The 22,941-nt window shown below is 41.0% G+C and overlaps 1 protein-coding gene across 1 annotated transcript; it reads left to right on the top strand.

Annotated features, from left to right (window-relative positions):
- The first annotated feature begins 801 nt into the window (after nt 1-801).
- On the top strand, nt 802-22,848 carry KRAS (KRAS proto-oncogene, GTPase). The gene is made up of 5 exons (XM_054281982.1): nt 802-952; nt 1,811-2,049; nt 7,423-7,601; nt 9,279-9,438; nt 21,730-22,848. The coding sequence occupies exons 2-5, from the start codon at nt 1,939-1,941 to the stop codon at nt 21,844-21,846; spliced, it is 567 nt and encodes a 188-aa protein (XP_054137957.1). The 5' UTR covers nt 802-952; nt 1,811-1,938; the 3' UTR covers nt 21,847-22,848.
- The last annotated feature ends 93 nt before the right edge of the window (nt 22,849-22,941 follow it).

The raw sequence follows: 22,941 nt of genomic DNA, 5'->3' as shown, positions 1-22,941 counted from the left end.
TGCCTGTCCGGGCAGTCCCCATGTCCCCTCAGCATGAGCCTGTCCTGAGCCTTATGGTGGCTCTTGTGCCTCTTCCCCTCCAGCTCCGCATGAGCAGTGTGGGAAGGGGGAAACGGTGAGGAAATGCTGGAATTGTGCAAATTTCCCTTCACCGCCCTCCAGCGCGCCCTTCCCGGACAGACTCTTCCCAAATGTCTCCTTCCCAAAGCCTCTCCCCGGCCCCCAAGCCTCATCCTGTGGCCCCATGGAATCCCACCATGGACGGGACCTGGTGCCACCTCCCTGCTCCAGCAGGGCCATCCCAGAGCACAGGGCACAGGATTGCGCCCAGATGGCTCTGGAATAGAAAATCCTTCCAGTGAAGGAAATTCCCAGCCTCTCTGGGCAATCTGTGGAAGTGGTTTTTCCACCTGCCCAGGTGGAACCTCCTGGGCTCAGTCCCTGCCCGTTCCTCTGGTGCCATTGCTGGGCCCTGGAGCAGAGCCTGGGCCCTGCTCGGAGCCCTCCCTGCACACAGGGACACCCAGGGCTGAGGGCCCCTCTCGAGGCTGGACAGCCCCAGCTCCCTCAGCCTTTCCAGTCCCTAAATCACTTCCGCAGCCTCCGCTCCAGGAGCTCCGTGTCTCCCTCACGCTGAGGATCCCAGGACTGGACACGGGAGTGGCCGGATGCGGTCTCGAACCCGCGGCTGCCGCTCTGCAGCGGGAGGGCGGTGCTGGCGCTGCCGCAAGGGGCGCCGGAGCGCCGAGCGCATCGATCGCGGCCGTCCATCCGTGTATCGGTGCTCGGCTCTCTGGGCAGCGCCCGCCCAGCCCTGCCCGTCCCCCGCCATTTCGCACCGGGACGGGAAGGGAAGGGAAGGCACCCGGAGCGGGAAGGGAAAGGAGAGCAGAGGAAGGGACGCGACGCGGGCACGGCGGGTGCCGGGAGCTCCCGCTGCACGGCCAGCCAGGTACCGCCTATCCCCACCCCGCCGAGCCAGGGCGACCCTCTCCCTTCCTTCCTTCCCCGCTTTCCCTTCGAGGTGGGAAGCGCAGCCGGCGCCCCCTTCCTCCGCCGTCGCCGTCGCCCCTCCCGTCCCCTTTTCCCCCTCCTATCCCGCTCCCCCGCCGCTCCCGCCGGCATCCCCCGGAGCCGCATTCCCGGTCCTTCCCGGCGGGAGGGGACAGGTGGCCAACGCCCTGCGGGACCCGGCGCTCGCCCGAGACAATCCCCCCCCCCCCCCCCCCCCCGAGCCCTCTTGGATTGGTTTTTTTTCCCTCACCCCCTCTCGTAAATCCTTAAACCCGGAAAGTTGGGGCGGCGCGGGCGCGGCGCTGGCGGGGGCAGAGGGAGCCGGGGCGGGGCGGGCGATGCCCCGGAGCCGCGGGGGTCCCGCAGGCACGGCTCGCCCGGCAATTAAAAATTAATAAAACCCACCCTAAACTGTGCCGGGGAAGCCGCCGGAGATGCCGTGCTCGCCGTGTCCCCTGTCGGGGCACGGGAGGCTGTGAGCTTCATCCCGAGGGGAGCTGGGACGCTCCGGGAAACCCGGGCGGGCTCCGCCAGGCGCCGGGAGGAAGCAGCGGGGAACTAAATCCCTGCACGGATTAATTCCCTGCACGAAATACTCATTTCTCTTCTCCCGGAATTCAGTGCCTTTTAAATTAATTTAGTGTGGGATTACTAGTTTTTATTTTTTATACTTATTTCGTGTTCTCTTAATCTCGGTGTGACCGCTGCCTGTCGGCCGAGTGCCCGCTCGGCATTCCCTGTGTGTGTAATGTTTGAGGAACAGCATTCCCTCATCCCTTTTTGTCTTGTCTTGCAGGGAGGGAGCTGCTTCCCGATAATAGTACAGGATCCTGACGCTGAATGAGAAGGCACCGGCAGCATCCTCGTTAGTGGGAGCCCAGCTCTGCTTAATGTTGGTTTCTTTGTCATCAGGTCTGCTAAAAAATGACAGAGTATAAACTTGTGGTGGTTGGAGCTGGTGGTGTAGGCAAGAGCGCCTTGACAATACAGCTAATCCAGAATCACTTTGTGGATGAATATGACCCCACAATAGAGGTAAACACTTCCATCTCATACTTTTTGTGAGGGGAGATTATCAGTGAATAATGGTGCTTGTTTCCTTTTGATACTTACCACAAGGACAGGGCTTTATAGTAAAAAGAGCTCAGAGATATTGTTCTGCACTGGAGACAGAATTGCTGTGCTTCTTCATCTGGCTGTGGAACAACAGCTGCAGTAACAAATTACCAGTTTTGATCAATTAAAAGCATGGTGTTAATTGCCATGTACCCTTGGGCAGTGTGGATGCGTGTTTAGGATCTCCATGACGAAGTATTTGCGAACAAACTTGAAAAAGCTTGGTGAAACCCTTCATAGCTTTGTGCAACCTCTTAAATGGGACGTTTTTCCTTAGATAAGAAGGAAAATTAGTGGTTGTGAAATGTGTGTGCCAGTCTTTCTCAGCTCCTGTCGCTGGGATCTGTTTCACCCAGGGAGAAATGTGTCCTAGGATGTTCAGTGAATGAAGCAAAAATTGGAGCCTGTTCTGTTTTGTTTTTTCTCTCTTTAAACACACCAGTACGTGTTTCCCCACCTAGAGAAGATGTTATAAGATAGCTTCTGGAATGGGTTCTTTGAAATACATGGCTCAGTACCTCAAAGTTTGAAATTGTATATAAGCTTAAAGTTGTGCTGTTTTAAAGGTTCATAATGAGCAGGCAAGCTCTGCCTTTTAAATACAAGAAAAATACTGGTGTTGTCTGAAATCTCCTGTGGATCGTTGCATTTAACAGCCTCAGACTCTATAAAAGGAGAAATGACACCATAACTTAGCCCAGGTTTTTATGTTCCCAGCACTGAAGCCCTGCATCTCGTGACTTCATTTATATGTTTATCCAGCACTTCCAGGCTCACTTGAAGGAATCACAAGGGTTTAAATCTGGGCTTAAAATGGAGACTTGGGAAGTGTGTAGGTAGTGATTTTCAGGCAGACACAAGCAGGAGGAGCCAGTGCCCCGAGGTGGCACAAATTCAGTGGTGGCACAAACAGAGATGTGTTGACTTGAGGTTCTTTCCATGTGTCTTCTTGTCTGTCTCTTGCATGGCCAAATAACATCTTGCTTGCAGAAGGTTTTGTGACTAGACCTGTGCAGAAAACTCTGACTTACACCAGCAGAGCAGCTCTTTCAATTACTAAGATATGAAGTCTTAAAACAACAACCCCAAACACTCTCTAAAATCACACCAAACTTGCTGAGAGGAACAAGCCAAATGGGATTTTACTTTTTTCTGCAAAAGTACCTTTGGAGGCTGTTGGCCTTTGATGCTTTTTCATTATTACTTGGGTTTCTCTTAGATTAGAGGTGTGTTTAAGCACTGCAGAAGGTCTGTGTAGGTTCCATCTTCTAAGTTGTCACTGTGTAAACAATTTAGGAACACAAATGCCAGTATTCCTGGAGCACTTGAGAAATTTTGCTATTCCACCAGCTGAGTGATTTGAAGGACATTAATGTAAAATAATAAAATGGAAATACAGTTCCTTATAGAATGAACCTGAAAATCCCAGAACTGTGTCCTTTATTCATGGAGTCAAAGGCTGGTTTGGGTTGGAGGGTACCTTAAAGACCATCTTGTTCCCAAGGGTAGGGACACTTTCCACAAGACCAGGGTGCTCCAAGCCCTGTCCAACCTGGCCTTGGCCATTTCCAGGGATGGGGCAGCCACAAATTCAGTGCTGTGTCCAGAATCCATGTGTCTTTAAGAATGACACCAAATTAACTGGTAATTAAGCAGCCCAATAGGTTTTGCCAGTGTTCACATCTTGTCACATGCAGCAGCATTCATTTCTGCTCCTTTTACAAGTTCTTGTCTACTAGATCCTGTTCTTATCTTGTAAATTCTGAGGCCTCAGGGATGGAAACTGTATTTTCCTCCTCCTGGTAACTGGTTGTGTGTGTGCTCACGTGTGGGTAAGCAATATTTCAGTGCCAACAAGTGCAGGCTGTGATTTGGAGTGGCAAACAAATGAAAATTTGGTTTAAATGCTGAGGTTCATGCTGGGGCAGAATCCACTTGGTTGAGCAGGGTTGGTGATGGTCCTTTCTGTGTGGGTGCAGTTGTGATGCTGATCAAAGAACAATGTAGAGTGGGTTTTAGGCAGTATGAGGAGATAAGGCTAAAATTGCCTTGACTGGTGAATAATTAGGATAGTTTAGTGGTGTCACTATTGTTGTTTGCCACTTAGTACTGTTTCTTTCATTGCAATACAGCAGAATATTTCTTTTCCCTGCAGATAATCATGCTGAATAATTTGGGGTAAGATAGAGAAGATAGTTTAGTGTTTGTTGTCCATGGTATATTTCATAACTACACAGTTACTGAATAATTCTAGGTATTTCCTGTGATTAACAGAATGAAACTCCACACTTGTAAAATTCTCCTGTTTTGAAGACATAATATGGGGCAGCAGAGGAAAAAACACACTAATTACTTAATCACAGGTGCCTTTACAGTGTTAATTTTGCTGCTGCTTTTTGGGGGAATAAACCTAATGATTCAACAAATAACCTGATTGGAAAACGTCAAATTTCAGGGCCTGCTTGAGTGCTTTATGACTTAAATCTGAGCAGAGCAGATGGCAGGGCAGGGGGAGGACTGAAAATGAGTGTTTGGGTGGCTGCAGTTGTTCAGACATCGATGCTTTATGTGTGTTTCACAGTCCAATGCTTTATTTGAAGGAGATGTCCGAGCAAGGATTTATAGCCAAGTAATTTTAAGTGTTTTATTTTAAATTAAATGGGCAGCAACCGTTGTAAATCTGGCCCGAGCAGCTGGGGCAGTGCCCTCTACCGGCCGAGGCTGAGTAAATCTTACTTGTGCTCCCTTCCATTTCTTTCATTTTTGGCTTTTTTACTTTTTCAGGAGGTTTCAGCCCTAAATATGTGTCGTCTTTTAAACGTCCCAGAGTAAGAGCAGCTTTCCTAGCTGCTTGTCAGAGGTTTGGAAATTGGATTAGCCAAATCCCTCGCTGATTTAGGAATACTGATATTTAAATCCGTGTTCTTAAATGACCTGTGTCCTTGTGAAACAAGCACCAATATTTAGTAATGGTTGAGTCTCAGGAGCTGTGATATTTTAGCATTAAATCTCTGGTATAATGGAGTTTTGTGGAGTAATAATTACTTGCCTAGATGGGATTTATTAAGCACTGGTGATTTTTTTAGCTAAATTCCGTATATAGTGTAAAGCTGAGATTTCATATAATATTTTCTTATCAGTGCTTGTGAGCAAATGGAATTATTACTCCTCTAGCATAATTCTTGCTGTTTTTTATGGCTTGTGAAAGACCAATAAAAGCAGGTTATGTGAGCAATGAAATTTTTAAAAGTTACACACTGTATACTGGGGAAAAACTGGAATTTCACATTTGAAGCTGGGTAGGAATCAGGAATTAATCTTCTAGTTTGCATTTTGTTTTTACTTAATAGTGTCAAATGTGAATTTCATGTTTGATGTTTTGCAAGGAGGAGGGAAAAAAGGCCAAAAAAAATTATTATTTTTGTCTGTAAATCATAAGCTTCAGTTTTCTCTCCCACATCTTTCTTTTCCTTCTGCTTCAAATCCCATCACTAGGTAGTCACCAAGATTTTCTCCCCACAGATGACAAAGCAACTAAGCACCCCAAAATAGTAATTTTTGTATCTGTGCTCTGCTTTATGCTGGTGCATCTTTGCTGCTACTGCTAACATGATAGGCAGTTTTTAAAAGTGAATTTCTTTTCTCTTAAAACGAAAATTACGTAAAGCTTTTGTTTAGCGCTCAGTTGAGGGGAATTTCTTTCCCTTTGAAGTCCTTAAGATGGAAAGGAATAGTACAGGCTTTTCAAGAACTGCTTTTCATATTTTTGAACTAGCAGTCAAATTCCAAGAAGAGAAAGTGCAAGCTTTGTAAATATGTCTGGTATAATGAAAGAAGTTCTTCTAGAACTGTGGTAAAGGTGTCCTAGGACATGGGGGATCTGCTCGTGAATGGAAGTGTTGCAATGAAAATGCATCCTTAGGTTTGGGGGATTTTGTAATTTTTTTCCCTTTAAGCAGCAAAATAGAATATTAATTCTATTTTAAAACACATTGGAGCTTGTGTGTTTCTCAGCTGTATCAATATTTAAACATGGCTTAAAAGTTTCTGAAGTAACTTCCCCACTTATTACCTGATCACTGAATTTGCACTTCTGTGAAATAAATAGTCTAAAAATCATGCTGGAGGCAAACTTCTATCTTTAAGGTAAACAGTAGGAATTCTTTTATCTGACATTGTGAGCCTGGATGACATTTAACAGTAAATGTGAGGTTACAGAGTTGGTTTGGTTTAAAATACTGGTTTTTTACAGTTATCTCCTGCTTGTTTCTTAGCATGAGCAGCAGGGGAGAAAAGAGTCTTTTATGAAATTACAAATGGCTAGAAATTGCCTTAGAGTAGGTGTACTGTGCCCCAAAATGGGTACAAAGGAAGGAAGGCTGTTCTGAATTCACCTTGCAGCTGGCTAGAACTGCAATTTAAATTCTTTAATTCCCTTCCCTTAGCTTAGGCTCACTCCTGTACAGTGTCAGAGCAGCAGCAATGTTGTGTTAATCTCGAGCTGAAAGGTGACAGCAGGAGCTGGTGTTCATACCTGTTATTTGTTACAAGAGCTGCTTACTGGGAATAATTCATGCTGCTGGTTGATGACACCTTTTCCAAGCTCATTGCTTTATTTCAAACACAGGGGTGTTTATAGAAATTACTGGGCATGTAATGCTCACCTTCTTACTGCTGAAGCTGTGTACTCACAGAGGCCTAGCACCTAAACAGGGCTGTAATAAAATCTGGCTGGTGGGACTTTGTACAGATTTTAGCCACTTGAGTCAGTGACCTGAAAGCTTTGATTTGATAGCATTGAAATAATTTGTTCTGACATCTCTGTGAACCAGCCCATCAGGGTTTTCATATGGCTCTGTTGGTCTGTCCTGGCTGAAAAGCTTCAATTTCAAATATATCAGCTCAGCTTTGATAACAGCAGATAGCATTATGCACACCTGCTCAGGCATACAAAACACATTTCCTGTCCCAAACACTGAAGGCTTTTTATTCTTCACTTCCTTTTCAGTGGCAAAGATTTTTGGAGCTGTCTTACTTGTGTATTATTTCTGGTTTATTATTTTGTGCAATCTTGTAGCATAGAATGAGGGACAAATTGTGGTTGAAATAACAAAATTAGTAGATTTTATTGTATTTAAATTAAAATAAAATTTTATTTAAATTAGCAAGTTTAAGCACAGTCAAACCTTTTCAGTCATTCTTATTGCTGCTAAATAATTTGATTATCTCCAGATTTATTGATGTTCAAAACCTTACCTGTTTGTGATTAACCATGGTGTATTTTTTCCCTAGGATTCCTACAGGAAGCAAGTAGTAATTGATGGAGAAACCTGTCTCTTGGACATTCTTGACACAGCAGGTCAAGAAGAGTACAGTGCAATGAGGGACCAATATATGAGAACAGGGGAAGGCTTCCTCTGTGTGTTTGCCATAAACAATACAAAGTCTTTTGAAGATATTCACCATTATAGGTGTGTATATGAAGAGATAATCCACCAGCTCTTGTTATTAGGTGGGAAGGGGGCTTGTACTTCCTCTGGATAATACAGCAATCTCTCATGAAATAAGGAAAATCTGAAAATTAACAATAATGCAGCTTATTTGTGCATCTGTTATCTGGAATTTTGGGTAATCTGAAAATCTGCCTCGCTCATAAATGAGGTATAAATTATTGTGACTTAGTAATCTGAGTCAAGACTTACCCAAAGATAAATTCTATCCATTCCAGTGATGAAATTGTTTGCTAAGGTGGAAAAACTGAAGCTGTTGTAATTGTACAGACAGTAATGTCAATTGCTGGTTTTGTTTGGGGCTGGAGGGGGAAATACCTGGGGGTGTTGTGAGAAGAATAACTTGTGTGTGTCTGAGAAAGACACACAAAACCAGAGCTCCAAAAATCCAGTAAAAACCAACTTTTACTAATTTCTTAATATTATCTTCTTTGAAAGAATTAGTTAAGAATTCCAACTCATGCTTTCTCTGTCAGCTACACTAATTTAGAAATAGAAGCAGTCTCTGGTGATTACTATAGCAGATCATTTATAACTTAGTGCCTTACTGTTATCCTGAATTCTCCCTGGGTATTCTGTTAGAAGCCAATGCAATTTCCACCAAAGATCACTGAGTTTATCAGCATCAGCCTGAGGTTAGTCCCAAACACATGTTAATCTATCCACAGTTAGGTAGTAATAATAATAATAGTAATATCACAGATGGGTTTCCTGTGGGTTTAGAGGCGGAAGGGAAAAAGGCAAGAAAGATGTTGGTGTAAGGGGAAGAAGGAGCATACAGGTTTTCATGAGGAATTGTTATTTTTAAAGAGAGTTGCAGATTTGCACAAGAAGACCCTCACAGTTTATTTCAAAGAGTGTTGGGAGTTGAGTGCTGGAATTTCTTCTGTGCATTGACGGACCTGTGGGTGACCTTCCAGGCTTGAAGCTGAACAATCATAAAGAGCTAGAAATAGTGTCTATTTTAATTAAGGAACACACTGCTAGATTATTTGGAAGGCAGAAGTAATGAAATTAATGATTTTTATTCAAGATTCCTCACAAGTACATCTAAGATCTTTCAAGATCCTTTCTAACTAGTGCTTGAAAAAACTCTTACCAAATACCTCTCTGTAGAGAGCCAGACCAGTGGTCTTCGAGGTTTTAAAACCCCTAAGTGCAGAATTTTTAATGCTGTCTTTACTTCAAGAACAAAACAAAATCAAAACCTCCCCCCAAATCCAAACCAAAATCAAGACAGCAGACACAGCTTTTGGCAGTGTTTTGGCAAATTAATTGAGTGCTGAATGTGAGAGGTAAGATTAATACCAGAGTTTGTTAAGCTTATTCTGATATTAGCTGCTAAAAAGCTAAAAAAAAAAAATTTTAAAAACAGTGTAATGACATTAACCTCTCTAGGAGTTTGTAAAATGTCAGGCTTTTGGTTGGTTGGTTGGTTGGTTTGTTTTTGTTTAGTAAGATGCTAACTTGATGGTGACAGGATTGCTCCATTCATTTTTTAGTGGCTTCCAACAGTGCATGTGCAGTAGATTAACATAAAGAATAGTGTTCAACTCTGTTAATTTAATGTTTTAACTGTTTTAAAATCCACTATATAATACTTGTTAAATGCAGTCTTCTTTTTTTCTTTGTTTTTAGGGAACAAATAAAGAGAGTTAAAGACTCAGAAGATGTCCCAATGGTGCTAGTAGGAAACAAATGTGATTTGCCTTCCAGAACAGTAGACACAAAACAAGCTCAGGATTTAGCAAGAAGTTATGGAATTCCTTTCATTGAAACATCAGCAAAGACAAGACAGGTAAAGCTCAAAACTTCCAGATGCAGAGCTCTCACCTGAATTACCATCATGTTAATTATTCCAGGCATTGACATTTGCTTAGTCATATCAATGGATGCATCTCTGCAGATTGGAAATCCTTGGGGTGTTTCTTCTTTCTGTCAACTTGCTTATAATTGGTAATTGTTTATTGATGAGTGATTGATTGGCTTCAAGTGGGCAGACTCAGAGTGAGACCTGGCCTGTTGTTGCTCTCTTCTGTCAGGTGATTGCAGCATTCTTGACCTTGTGAGAGGTTTCAGTAGAATAAAAGCACTTCTGCTTAGAGGTGAAATGCTTTTTTTCCCTTAGCAAGAGGATTAAACAGACAAGCAGCTAATTATTTTATTCTGATTTAAGTGTTTTCGTTAATAACAAAGGAATTTTTCCTTTAGGCATTTATTCTCTGATTAGGGGGACATGCTTGATACACCTAAGCAATCGACCTTAAGGCTATTTCTGAAGTTCCTGAATTGGTTGTTTGTATGAAATGATACTTTTCCTAAACTTTAGAGCTCACTCTTGATTTATTGTAGCTCACTGGTCCTTTCAGTGCCTCTCTTGAGCTGTGTGAGGACACAGGTGACAGAGTGGCACATCTGAGCTTTCAGGAGAAGAGAAACTTTATGGATAGAGGTGGAACTGGCTCAGTCCTTCTGTAAGAAAGCAATCTTGAAAAATGCTGGTTGGTGGTTTCTCTTTAAAGAGCAAAAATTTTACTGTCAGTACAAATTAGAACAGGCCTGAGTGGCTCCTACTCGGCATAATCAGGAGTGTTATGTGCAGGTTGTGAATCAGAAATTCAGGAGGTAAATAAGGGCAGAATACTGCAGTTGGAGTAACTGCTCAGAATTTCTGTAGAGATCCAGCTACATCACTTGGCAGAATTTCCTCATAGCTTATAATGCAATTTTTGAGCTGAGAAATGAATATTTTACTAGTGCAAATTTGCTCCACCTAACCAAGGTTTTGACAAGTTGAAACCTGGGCTGATTAGTAAAACTTCACTAGGCAATGCTAACTTCTGGCAACAAAGAAAGTCTGTTAGGTAGGATTAAAAAAACCAAAGCAGAATTACCAAACTTGAATGACTGAGAATAAATTAGGCCACACAATTGTCCTGAAGAAGAGGGGCATACAAGTGGACTGAATAATGACACTGGCTTTGTTTGGAAGGTGGCTGTCATGGAGATAAGAGGGTGAAAAAAATAACTCTGAGATTACATTTTAGGTTTGAAACAACAGAAGTGCTACACCAACATCTAGGTTTTACTTTGTTCAGTCTGTCTTATACAGCATCAGGCTTTGTTGGAGAAATATTCCTTTTGCATAGCCACTTCTGTTAAAAAGGATATTTGAAAACAGATGCCCAGTAGACTGTTCAGAACCTGTTGGATTCAAAAAGTTGGCACCACTAGGGATGGCTGCTTATTCTTTCCCAGTGCTGTTCAGAGCTTGTTGTGCTATGAAATTCCTTCATAGGATGCCATGTAAATAAAATATTTTTGAGAAGAGAAAGAACTGGAATTTAGTTATAGCAAGAGGATCTAAATATTAATGTATGTGGTTGTATATGCATGTGTGTGTGTATGTCCATAGAATGATTTTTCAGTCACACTGTCATATATATAAATATGTGTATGTGTATATATGTCTCCATACACACACACCTTCTTCAAAAGTAATTTTAAATTAGGGGAGCCAAACCATTTTGGCAGCTGCAAATGGCCCATGGGCTGTAGTTTTATTCACTCTTTGTCTAAAGTCAATATATAAATAAAACTCTGGTCCTCTCTGTCCTCATGGAGACCTTCCAAGTATGAGCAGATACAGCTGGTGGTCTTCTGGGGTCTGTGGAAACTCTGCCCTGAATCTTTCAAAGTGGGAACCTTCTTTTCGATTCCTGTCCTCACCTTCCACCACATGGAAACATCATCACTAATGCCCTGCTGAAAGGCACGATTTTCCTGCCTCTGCTCTTTCCTGTGCCCAGTTCTGCTGGAGCTCAGAGGGGATCAGAAATGTTTCTGCAGAAGGAAACTGGGAAGGTGGAAATAGGAGGGAGTTGTCAGAATAGACTTTTTTTGATTGCCAAGACACTTTTTTAAAAGGATGGCATTGCATGCTCACACAGAATGATGTCTCAGCTAAGTTTTTAAGATTTTCACAAATTCACAGGCAAGGACAGAAAAGAATATTGAAATGAAGTACAGAAATAAGCTGTTTTAGAAATTAGTGTGTTTGGGTTCTGACTGAGAATAAAGATGTGAACTTCAACTCACAGCAAGGAGATTGTGTTTTAAGACAAATCCCTCTGTGAATTTTCAGACAAATCATTGAATTCATCAGTGAAACCTTGCCTTAGTGGGCCCTACAACTTGGGTATAAGGCTACAGATTATTAATATTTTCTATTGGACCACTGACTGAAATCAGTATAATGTAATTTATGAAAACTTGTGATAGTCCTGCTTCTGAATGTAAGCAAGTGGCAGTACTGGTGGTTTTGTAAGGCCATGAGCATTTACTCATCCTTTCACAATCCTTATGGAGAAGGGGATGAATGGCTTAGGTTTATTTTGATTGCTGATTTTGCTTTTCTCTGTTTGACATAAGCTTTATATTCAGGTTCTTCCCTGTCTACATGAGCATGTAGCTCCCAGTATTATCAATGATATCAGTGAGAGATGAGGGACAAACTTGATTTATCCCCACCAAAGCTGCACCTGCCATTCTTTATTGGGCTTCTCCTTGCCTGGGAGTTGCACAGGGCAAAGCTGTAAGGCCAGACCACCTCAGTTTGGTTTGACTGTAGGGCTTTGTTTCCCTTGGAACATTTCAGCTTTCCTGCTGCTATTGGATTCACAGGGAAAGCAGATGAATGAGCATTATTGCAAGCATAGTAAAGGGTTTCCCAAAGTTTGAGGTCTCATTATTTAGAATACATGCTTAAACTCACTTTTGAAGTGTGTAATGAAGAAGTTGACCTAAATCACCAGAATACTGTTAAAAAAGCATTTTGGTTATTTTAGCTGTCTGATGTACAGTGGGTTAAACCCCAGCCTTGTGATCAAACTAAGTTGAGGACCTGTGCCTGGTCTGGTGAAGTAACTGGGGCAGTATTTACAGAAATCCATTCCTACACATCAGTTAAAATTCAGATAATTCAGTTTACTTGTACCATTTTTAGGGGTTTGCCATATCTGTTTAATGATACTGTATCACTCCAAGCCATTTTTAATCCAGTTCTTGTGTACAGGTTTCATCTTAAAGCTTTGTTTTCAATGAGCTTTAGCTTGGTCAGACTTTTTACACTGGGGGTTGAGTTTTTTCTTGTCACTTGCCTGTTATAAGGCAGAACTTTTCTGGAAGGGCTTAGTCCTCCCCCAAGGACAAAGCTCCAAGGGTAGAAAGTTTTGGTTGCTTTTAGGAGATCAGCTGTGATCAAATGTTTAAGGATGGGCACAGAACAGTTTTGAGTTGTCAGGGCCAACTTTCATTAGGTTCCTTCTAGTGCTACAGAAGTGGAACTTGGGAAAATTGCTGTTTGGGATACTTTGGTCTGGGTTTGAAACAGTCTGTCTTTGCACATGGTCATGTTTTAAATTGAGTGTTTGGCTGTCATTCAGGAGGCAAAAGCACCTCAAAAACATTGCCTCAAGGTCCTGGGTTCCTTGGGCTGTTCAGATTTTGAAGTTTCAATAACTGGCAAGGGGTAGCTTTGCTTCCTGCTCTGACAGCTAAAAGAACTGGTTACGCCCATTTTATTTATATAGTCATTGCTTATTGAAGAAAAAAAATACTAGAAAGTCTTAAATTGGTATTAAAATTACTTAAGTTTGTAGGATTGGCATCTGGCTCTTTAAAATGTCTGTGCTAGTGCTATAGGCAAATATGTGTCTGTACAGATTTTCTTTCAGAATAATCTCTTTCAGCAGGGTTCATAAGTCTATTCTTGGTGGTGGCAATAATAGCAATTTCTTTTTTCACTCTGTGTCTCTCCATCTCTCTACATTGCTAAACCAAATTACAGCTCCTGCTGGTGATGGGAAAGTTGGCAATAAATGTTGACTCAACAATTGTTACCTGATTTTTCACGTGAAAGCTCCATAATCAAATTACATCTTTCTACTCCAAAACAGATTTGCAAAAATGTTGATTTTTGTACAGCCTGTGCTTTGGCACATAGCAGCTAATCAATGTTTGCTGTTTCCACTTCAGAAGGAAACTTCCATTCCTTCCAGCAAAACATGGAAGTATGAGCTTTACTTGGATTTTGCCTGTTTTAGTGGTTTTCTTTACATTTTGCAACCTGACAGACCTGGAATGTAAGACTTGTCCATACTTGACTACATCCTGACAGGGCACATTATGCAAATACAGGGCAATACAATCCAGGAAGTAAATCTAATTAATTTAATCTTCAAATTGAAGAGGCTGTAGTTCAGAAGAACACTCAAAGGACCCTTAAAGTGTAAGGATTAAGCAGCAGTGTGTTAAAAATAAGTGTTCAGTGTGATAACCTGTGGCAGAGGTCATGCAGAATGACCCAGTAATTGTGGCAGTAAATGCTGCCTGGCTGTTGTTGTTCAGTGCAGAATATGAAGATGAAATGGAGAGAAAATTTATGGAAAATCTGCCAAATAAAAGCCCAGACTGCCCATTGGTAGTAATAAAGCTTTGGGGCTTAAGTGGTTGTGCTGCTTGCCTTGATCATCAGTGTATTGTGGTTTTATTTTCAAATGATGAGTTTGTATTAAATTAATAACCCTGTTAATCTGACTGGGGACACAAGCACTGAGATTGATAGTGAGGCAGAGGAGAGATTTGCTCTCCCCTTAAAAAGCTATAGTGGAACATTTTTCATCTTGTTCTAATAACATCCTCAGAGATTGATCTAAATTCTTACATTTATGCACAGATACACTAATTTTGAAATATTTTAACTTAGAGCTGGTGCTGTATCTCTTTATATTGTATTTGGTTAAAGATGTCTTTAACAGTCTCTGTACATTTATTTTTTTTAAGGCTTGTAGTGTCATGTCCAAGTGGTCTAAATGCAGAGCTGCAGAAAAGGAAGGTGTGAGACCAGAGAAGTAAAAAATGTATCTATGTGTCATCCCTGGAACACCTGAGGAGCATGAGCATTTCTGCAGCAGATTAAAACCTGAGCAGCAGAATTTCAGATTGTTTGCGTTTAGTTGTTGTTAAAGCACCCTCGTGGTTGCTGGGTCTGGCCCAGAGGAACAGGTCAGGTGTGTCTTGCTGATGTAACAAAGCTCCTAAAGATTACAATAATGAACATTTGCTGCCATGGCTCAGATACCACTTCTCCTAAATTTATTGGCACAGTGCTTGCTTTATGAAGTTACTAGCTTTAAAAACAGCACTGCCCCAAATTTAGTATTCTTAGAAAATTTTATTTCTTTATAACCACACCGAAATCACCTGGAGGGACTGTTTTATTACTTTGTTAGCTTGAGCCATGGATTTTTGCAAAGTTCTCTCTCTGACCTAAAGAACAGAACATGAAGGAGCTTGCTTTTCTTTGCCCAAACAGTAACATGTTCTCACTTTGGCTCAAAACTACAAGTGGGTGGTTTAACTACGTGTGTTCATAAGTACTCCCTAGCTCACAATCTAATAACGTTTTGTGCCTCCTGCATACATCCATGCCCACAGAAATGTGGGAATATTCAGCAACACAAGCAGTATCATTTCCAGTAGTGGAAGAAAAGAAGTCTTGCTCTTTTTTAGGCCCAGAAGAAAAGCAGAGCTTGAAGCACAGATATTCACAATAATTGGTAATCAAGAAATTAATTTTTTATCAAGCAGCAGATGAGCAAGCCCAGCATTTTAAATGCATAAATGGAGCTCCATATACTTCTCTCAAGTAAAGCTCATAATTTCAGTGGTTTTGTTGTGTTTTTTCCCCTTCCATGGGTGTCCCAGTTTGTCTCAGTCATTAACAAAGCCATTTTTAAGGAGTTGTGTTTTACAATGCAGAGAGTGGAGGATGCTTTTTATACATTGGTGCGAGAGATCCGACAGTACAGAGTGAAAAAAATCAGCAAAGAAGAAAAGACTCCAGGGTGTGTGAAAATTAAAAAATGCCTTGTAATGTAACAGGGTAAGTTTGTAATGTACCTGGATAAGTGTTGCAAATCACTTGCCAAATAAAACTGATTGAGGGTGTCTTGCCAATCAGACTTTTTGTGCCTAATCAATGACATAATTTCAGATATAAAGCCAATCATGTTTCAGTGTCCTCAATATGGATTTGCTTTGTTTCGTGGGGTTTTGATAAATGGATTAACAAGAGGTCTTTACTGCATATTGAATTTTCCAGCTGGGAAATGGAGGCACAGTTCTGAGTGGGAAGAAGTTAGGAGGAAGGAGTTTTATTAGGAATATATTGTAGATGCTGTTGAGGTGAATGTTGGTTGAAGCTTCAGGCTGATAAACTGAGGGGAGAAGATTATAACACAAGTCCTCCTCAGATACAGAAATAGGAGATTCCTAATCCAGCAAAACAGTATTTGACTGGTCTACAGGATTTTTTAATTCTCAGGCCCTTCTTTATGCCCTGCTATTTTTATCGTGTTCTTCCCCAGCTTAAAAAATTTACCTTTACCACTTCTGGGTTTTTTTTGTGAACTATAATGCCATGAGTGATCCAGATTTAGACAAAATAAGGTTTCACCTTTTTTTGAGAGCTTTTACAAGAGGTGGGGGTGAAGGAACACTGGAGGAGGAGAGGGGCCTAAACCAAAATCAACAAGAAAACACCAAAAAAACCCAATACCCAAATTCTCACAAAATCTTTTTTATAATCTATGTATTCTGCTGTAAGAAAAAAGGGAGGAGGTGAGAACAGAAGAAACTGGTATGGAAGATGTGCTTGTCTAAATTACTTCCAGTGCTTTTAGAGTAAACCATCAGAGCAGCTCCTTGCAGATATTCCTATCCCATTAATTCTTTACCTCCTTCTGCAGAGAGTGAGTTGTTACTCCTTATATACTTGTCCAGGTGGGGGATGACCTGGAATTTCCCATTCTGTGAAAGAGAAGCTGTTCACTTTTCACGGTTTGTGTTTGTACTTCAGAATGTGTGGCAGAGAAGTAGTAGCATTTGGGTTGTATCCTCCAGAGACTGTCACAGTGTGGGAATATTCTCCTCAGTGAGGGAGTTTTGTTTCTCTTTCTGGGGAAGAAGTTCTGTTTCATATCAGTTTTTTTTACTAGATCTGCTCAGGCATGTTAGTCTCAGCTTTTAAGTGATGAATGACTGCTCAGAGGTAATTATTTAGATTTTTTTTTTTTAATGGAGTCCATTTTCCTGGGGATGTTCAGGAAATGACTGGATGTGGCACTTAATGCCATGACATAGTTGACAAGGTGCTGAGCAGTCAGAGGTTGGACTTGATGAGCTTGTAGGTCCTTTCCAACCTTAATGATACAATTCAGTCACTTTGTGACACTCTTTGCATCACAGGTTTCCATTGCAGGAAATTGGAAACCTCAGTCATGAAGCTCCCTAGTATTGCATCCAAATATTACTAAAATTGATGCCATCAGTACACCTTGTTTTATCCTTCCCATGGTATCCTTCCCATGCTATCAAAAAAACAACAAAGAGCAGCTGGGCAAGATGACTTTTGATGAGAAAATAGAAATTAAGTTACTCAAGCCCTGTAGCCTTCTGGAAGCCAACTTTGCAGTTACTTGGTGTGTTACTGATGGAACCATACCACAAAGTAGAGTTTATTTTTTTTATTCTGGGACTTGGAAGATGCTGAGTCCTGTCTGCTTTCCCTTCCTGTTGGGAGAATGGGAATAAGATGGTGGGAATTGTGGTTTTCAGTGGAAAAATTTTTGCAGAATGTAGGGTTCTTATTTATGTCTCGGAACATACATGGCTTTCCTTCTGCCAGCTTCCTGCTTTCTAGTGATGTCCAAGAGAAGTATTTTTGGGGGGGTTTCACACCTTTTTTTTTTTTGTCCCTATGAGGGAAATCTTCTGTCAACAGTGGATTTTGTTGAGTTTTCGATATTTGTTGTTGTGTGTTCTTTTTTCCCTGCACCCTGTTTAGAAAATAGTCTTGGATCTAAGGCTCTAGAACTTCAGGAGTCTGCTTAGGGAAGGAATTGTTTGCCTTTATTCCCAAGTGTATTCTGCATGGTATTGATGGGCATTTGCAGCAACTTTGTATTTAGGGAGTTTAGCTGGAGGAAGCATATTCCAAAATTATTGTGGCACAGCTGCAGTTCAGTAGTGATTTGAGTGGAATGAGAAGTCTGATATTTAAACCAGCCTGGCTTGTATTACTTTCCAGTCAGTAAAAAAAATGAATTATTTCAGTCTGATGTGTAGTAGGTGGCTAAGGAGAGCAGCACCTGGTGGTGTGAACCTTACAGCTGGAATTTTAGACTTCAGAAATATTCATTGTAACACAGATTGCAATGACAGTATTCTGTGAATAATCAAGCTGGATGGTTCAGAGTGTTTTTCTCCCTCTTGGAATATTGTTTATCTTGCTGCCTGTGGGATGCCTTCCTAAGTTCTGTTAGTCTTGCACAAGGAAACTGAAAACTTTGACTGCCCAGGCTGCCATGAACTGCTGATGCTTTCCAAGAGTTTCATTCCTTTGGCTGTTACACAGTAAACCAGAAAGGACAAAACATCTTTTGCTCTATTTGTAATTTCCAGCTAACAGGGAGAAATTTCCAAAACTCCATGTGAAATCCTCAAAAGAACTAATTCTGTGAAAGTGTCAGATTCTTTAAATAAAAAGCATGCTACAAGCAGACATCTAAATAACGTAATTCAGGTTGAGCTGGGTTAGTAGTGAAAAGTTTGAATTACAAAAGTTCTAGCTTTGAATTTAAAAATGCCTAAATTCTTGATTCAAACTGCAATTTAATGGTTTCTCTCCATAGTACTACAGAAGGGTACAAATAACTTCTATTCCTTGTGACTGATGCATATGTGTATGTATATATGCCTTATATGTTATGTATATATGCATTATATATTAAAAAAAAAAAAAAAAAACAAGAAAGAACTCCTACAATTTAGAACTTGTTTAAGGGTCATTTTTGGCACTGGGATTTTAAGGAATTCCAAATTCCTTATGATTTTTTGTTATTGCCAGCCAGGTTCGTTACCCAGTCTCATGCATGCTTGTGGTGGTGCTGCCACATCTGCAGCCTTCTCTGCAGCCATGGCACCATGTGGGGCTCCAAAAGCAAACTTGTAGCCAAGAGCAGGCTGTTCCTGTGGGATCAGTCCTGCTGTTTCTGTTCCCCCTGCCCTTTGGAAGAACAAGGGCCTGGAGCAAGGCCTGTCAGTGCACCTTTAGGGAGGCTCTGGGGTTCAGTTCTGAGCCTGCACAGGGAATTGTGAGTTTCTAATCTGAGCCTGGATTTTGTGCTCTCATTCAGTACAACTTAGCTTCCCCAAAGGCTTGCACACAATAAGTGCATTGTCAGGGGGAGGAAGGTCAGCTGCCTGCAGTCCCTCCCCACTGAAAGAGCTGAGTGGAAAGGTTGTCAGCTTTTGATCTCACAGCATTGATGCCTTAGGGACCTTCTGGAGACACAGTATCCACTACTTACATTTAAAATTTAATGGGCAGGCTGAGAAGTGAAAGACCTCCCTTTACCTTGTGTTCTTCACTTCTAGCTCAGAAGTGATCTAGGCATAGTTTTGTTTTTCATGTTCTATTAATGACCTGAATTGAAGATGAATTGTGGCAGGACCAAACATAATCAATAATTAGTGAGGCTTGGTCTGCAGAGGTGTAAATGCAAGGATGAAAGCCAAGTCACTTCTGCAACCTGCACTATTGAAAAGTGCCCCTGCCCACAGCAGGGGATTGGAATGAGAGGATCTTTAAGACCCCTTCCAACACAAACCATTCTATGATTCTATGTTGCAACATGTGCTGTATTTAACAGATCATCATCTTACTAGGTAGGAAAAAATGTCAGCCTTGATTGGGAAGTTGTGTGCTTAAAGGTTCATGATAGCATCTGGGTATTACCTTGGACAAGTCATTTTCTCTGCATTTATTTTAAAAATGTTTAATTAGGGAAGATTGCTTGTTTGAATACTTAAATTGCAATTTTAAGTGTGTCTCATTTGAAGGCACCAACTGAAAGCCAATTCTGAAAGGTGGTTCTATAAGAGTTCATGTGAACTGTCATGAGCAGAGGTTGTTTTTACATGGTTCTTGTGTTTTAACAATGAAACTTTGTTTTATCTGTTGTGATTGATTCTTAGTGCTGTGCTCCTCCTTAATGCTGAGACCTGCAGTGGAATCATGAACTGTTGCTACTTCTATAGCATTTTTCATACTTGAACATTGCTAAATATTCTCTTTGTGCATTAATGCTGAAGCTGTAAGCAAAATACACTGCTTCTCTCTAAAGTAATACCAAGTATCTTTAATTTTCCAAAAACTAATGAGTGACATGACCTTTTGCAGAGAGAAAGCTGTTCTCCCACTAGGCATGCTGCATCAGTTTTATGTTGGTCAATAATGCCTCAAAATGTAGAACAAGTTGTTTGCAAGGTCTTGTAATATGCAAAAGTGTGCTATTAATACTGGGAGATACACTGCCAAGGACTTTGAACATCAGTTGTGCATAAATGTTTTATGAGCATGAAGATTTTAAATAAATTTAGATTGTGCTGAGTGCTGCTTTTTAAGTGAAGCTATTTCACACCTCCCTGTTGTTTGGACTTTTGATGGTAGGTTTCATCACCACTTGGAGTTTGGCTGAAACAGTAATGAATTAAGTGATTTTTGGCTTTTTGTTTTTTTCAGAGTTCACTTTCAGTTCTTTACTGAAGTAGGCATAGAGGAGGAAACACATAGTGTTGAGTTTTGGGGTTTTTTTGGCAGCTTGAAGGCAAACTTGTGAGGCTGAATTTCTAGACCCAGTTCTATAGTGATGCATTTGGCTGCTGTGATAGAGTAACATTCCTCAAAGATATAAGGAATAAGGCAGCAAAGAATCAAGAAAATGTTTCTCTTAAGGATTATGAAATGTAGGACAAGACTGACAACATGAGTACTTTAGTGGGACTCAAAGCAACCTCAGAGCAAGGCCATAAATTGTTTCCCATAATTAAGTTGTTACAAAGTACATTGTACAACATTGTAATTGATAGTGATCCATATCAGCCTTTTGGATATGCTGGTCTCTCTAGATCAGAGTTAATTTTAGTCAGCTGTAATTACCTCTGAAAGTAATGAGAAGCTCCTCAGTGTGAAGAAACTTCAGCTTTTGTGTCTGTAGCTCAAGTCGTGGAGCCATGGAGAGTTTAAGTAACTGTCCAGCACCAGAGAGAATGTGTTTCAAGGGTCCTTAACTTTCAAAGTGAATTGAATGATTTATCAAATAACTGATCATTGGGACATGGGATTGATTTGATCGATTTGCATGTGTAAAGATTTATAAAACTGTGGTGTGATTACTATGCCAATGTGCCTGAGAAATGATCAGAATGTGTGGATTAACCATAACTATGTCCTTGGTATTGAATTATTGGTACAAATATTAGAATTCGTATTCCAGAGCTGTATATAGATTATTGAAGCATAAATAAAGATGCTTCACAACTTCTCTGTGAGGGTGGTGAGGCCCTGGCACAGGTTGCCCAGAGAAGCTGTGGCTGCTCCATCCCTGGAAGTGTCCTAGGCCAGGTTGGATGGGGTTTGGAGCAACCTGGGACAGTGGGAGGTGGAACTGGAGGATCTTTGAGGGCCCTTCCAACCCAGGCCATTCTATGAATCTGTGATAATACATACTTATAACCTAATTGTGAGGTGCTACTCTATATAAATACACACTCTGTATATGATACTTTTCTAGCCTGAGGTGGGGCGAGGTGTGCTCTTGGAGATGGAGGTGAGGGCAGCACACACTTCATTGCCTTCCTTCCACACCAGCAATGGAATTTCACCTGTGGGCACCTGTGAGTGACCTGCAGGATGCCCTGAGCCCAGTTTGGGAGCAGCTGAGCAATAGGGCAGCAGGTGTCAGCTCCTGCTGGCACCAGAGCAGGTCCCTCAGGTGGTTGTGTCAGTGCTCAGAATCCCTGAGAGGAACAGGATCAGTCCTGCAGCCAGGATTCATGGTTCATGGCAGGTGGGCAGCAAAATGTGCTGATGGAACCCCCCTCTCATGGCCAGGGAGGAACACAGGCTGCACCTCAGCAGTGAGTCTGAACCTCATCCTGATTTGTATCTTCTGTGTCTTTTCAGGGTGTTGATGATGCCTTCTACACATTAGTTCGAGAAATCAGAAAACACAAAGAGAAGATGAGCAAAGATGGTAAAAAGAAGAAAAAGAAGACAAAGACAAAGTGTATAATTATGTAAATACAATTTATCCTTATTCTTAAGAAGTACTGAAGTAATTTTGTACATTACACTAAATTATTAGCATTTGTTTTAGCATTACTTTACTTTCTGCTTCATGATCCTGGTAGCTTTACCTGAATGCTTGTTTTAAATGACAGTGGAAACTTCATTCCTCTTAAAGTGCCAGTATTCTTTGACTGTTGGTTCTTGAACTAGCAATGCCTGTGAAAATAAAAAAAAAAAAAAACAACAAAAACCCAAAACAAACAAAAAATACCCACAAAAAACCTGAGAACTGTCTTAGGACTCTTTGGTGCATGCACAGTTGCTAACTTCCTATTTTTCTTACTGATTGTGAACTTCTGTTCTGTGTGCAAAGCAAACAAATTATGCTCTACACATTTTAACATCCCCTCTGAATTTTTGGGTTTATAAATTTGGTTGGGAAAAAGGACTAGTTAGCAAAAGAAACTTTCATTTCAGCCTTTCCTTTATTTTAGACTGATTGCAATAGAGAGAGACCAGAAGCCTTTATAGTCTTCCTGTAGATTTTGCTTCTAGGCATCTAGTCTTGTAGCATTTCAGATCAACTTTAATGAATGTAAAGAGAAAACTTTCAAAAAAAATTTCACTGCAATTTGTCACGGTCACTCCTTAAATACTCTATTTTTTCTATAAAAAATTTAAAAAAAAGAAAAAAATCTAAAAATACAACAATGCACACCTGGCAATGGAAAAAGTAAAAGTTCTAATTAGGTTGATTTGCTATTGTTAATGCATTGCTTTAAGAGCTTCACTGACTTTTTGTGTCTGAAGAACAAGGTGAAATCTCCCTGTGTCAAAGCTTTGAGTAGCTTTGTTCAGTAGGGTCAGGATTTCACCCTGAGTGTCCCTAGGAAATACTAGAATGCCTTAACAGAGAAGTTGATTCAAATTCTTAGGTTAATTCATACATGGGCCCAGAATTTGCATAATTAAATCAAAATCAGTCCTAAATTATGTAATGGAGTAAAACCATTCTTCCCCCTGCTTCCCAAAGAGTGGCATTAAATATTTCTAGATGCCCATTTTGTGCAAAATAGGGGAGAAATTCTAAATTCCAGCAACATCAGA

This window comes from Melozone crissalis, unplaced genomic scaffold, assembly GCF_028551555.1.
Source record: "Melozone crissalis strain CALT ecotype California unplaced genomic scaffold, PUWL_Pcris_2 ptg000033l_1, whole genome shotgun sequence".
Lineage (NCBI taxonomy): Eukaryota > Metazoa > Chordata > Aves > Passeriformes > Passerellidae > Melozone > Melozone crissalis.
Note: the sequence above shows the minus strand (reverse complement) of the source record. Positions and strands in the feature narration are given on the sequence as shown.

What these genes read in the sequence shown, in the direction of transcription:
- KRAS (XM_054281982.1), top strand. Translation starts at nt 1,939, where the DNA reads ATGACAGAGTATAAACTTGTGGTGGTTGGAGCTGGTGGTGTAGGCAAG. An exon ending in AATATGACCCCACAATAGAG is followed by an intron (nt 2,050 to 7,422) that starts GTAAACACTTCC and finishes TTTTTTCCCTAG; the next exon opens with GATTCCTACAGGAAGCAAGT. An exon ending in GAAGATATTCACCATTATAG is followed by an intron (nt 7,602 to 9,278) that starts GTGTGTATATGA and finishes CTTTGTTTTTAG; the next exon opens with GGAACAAATAAAGAGAGTTA.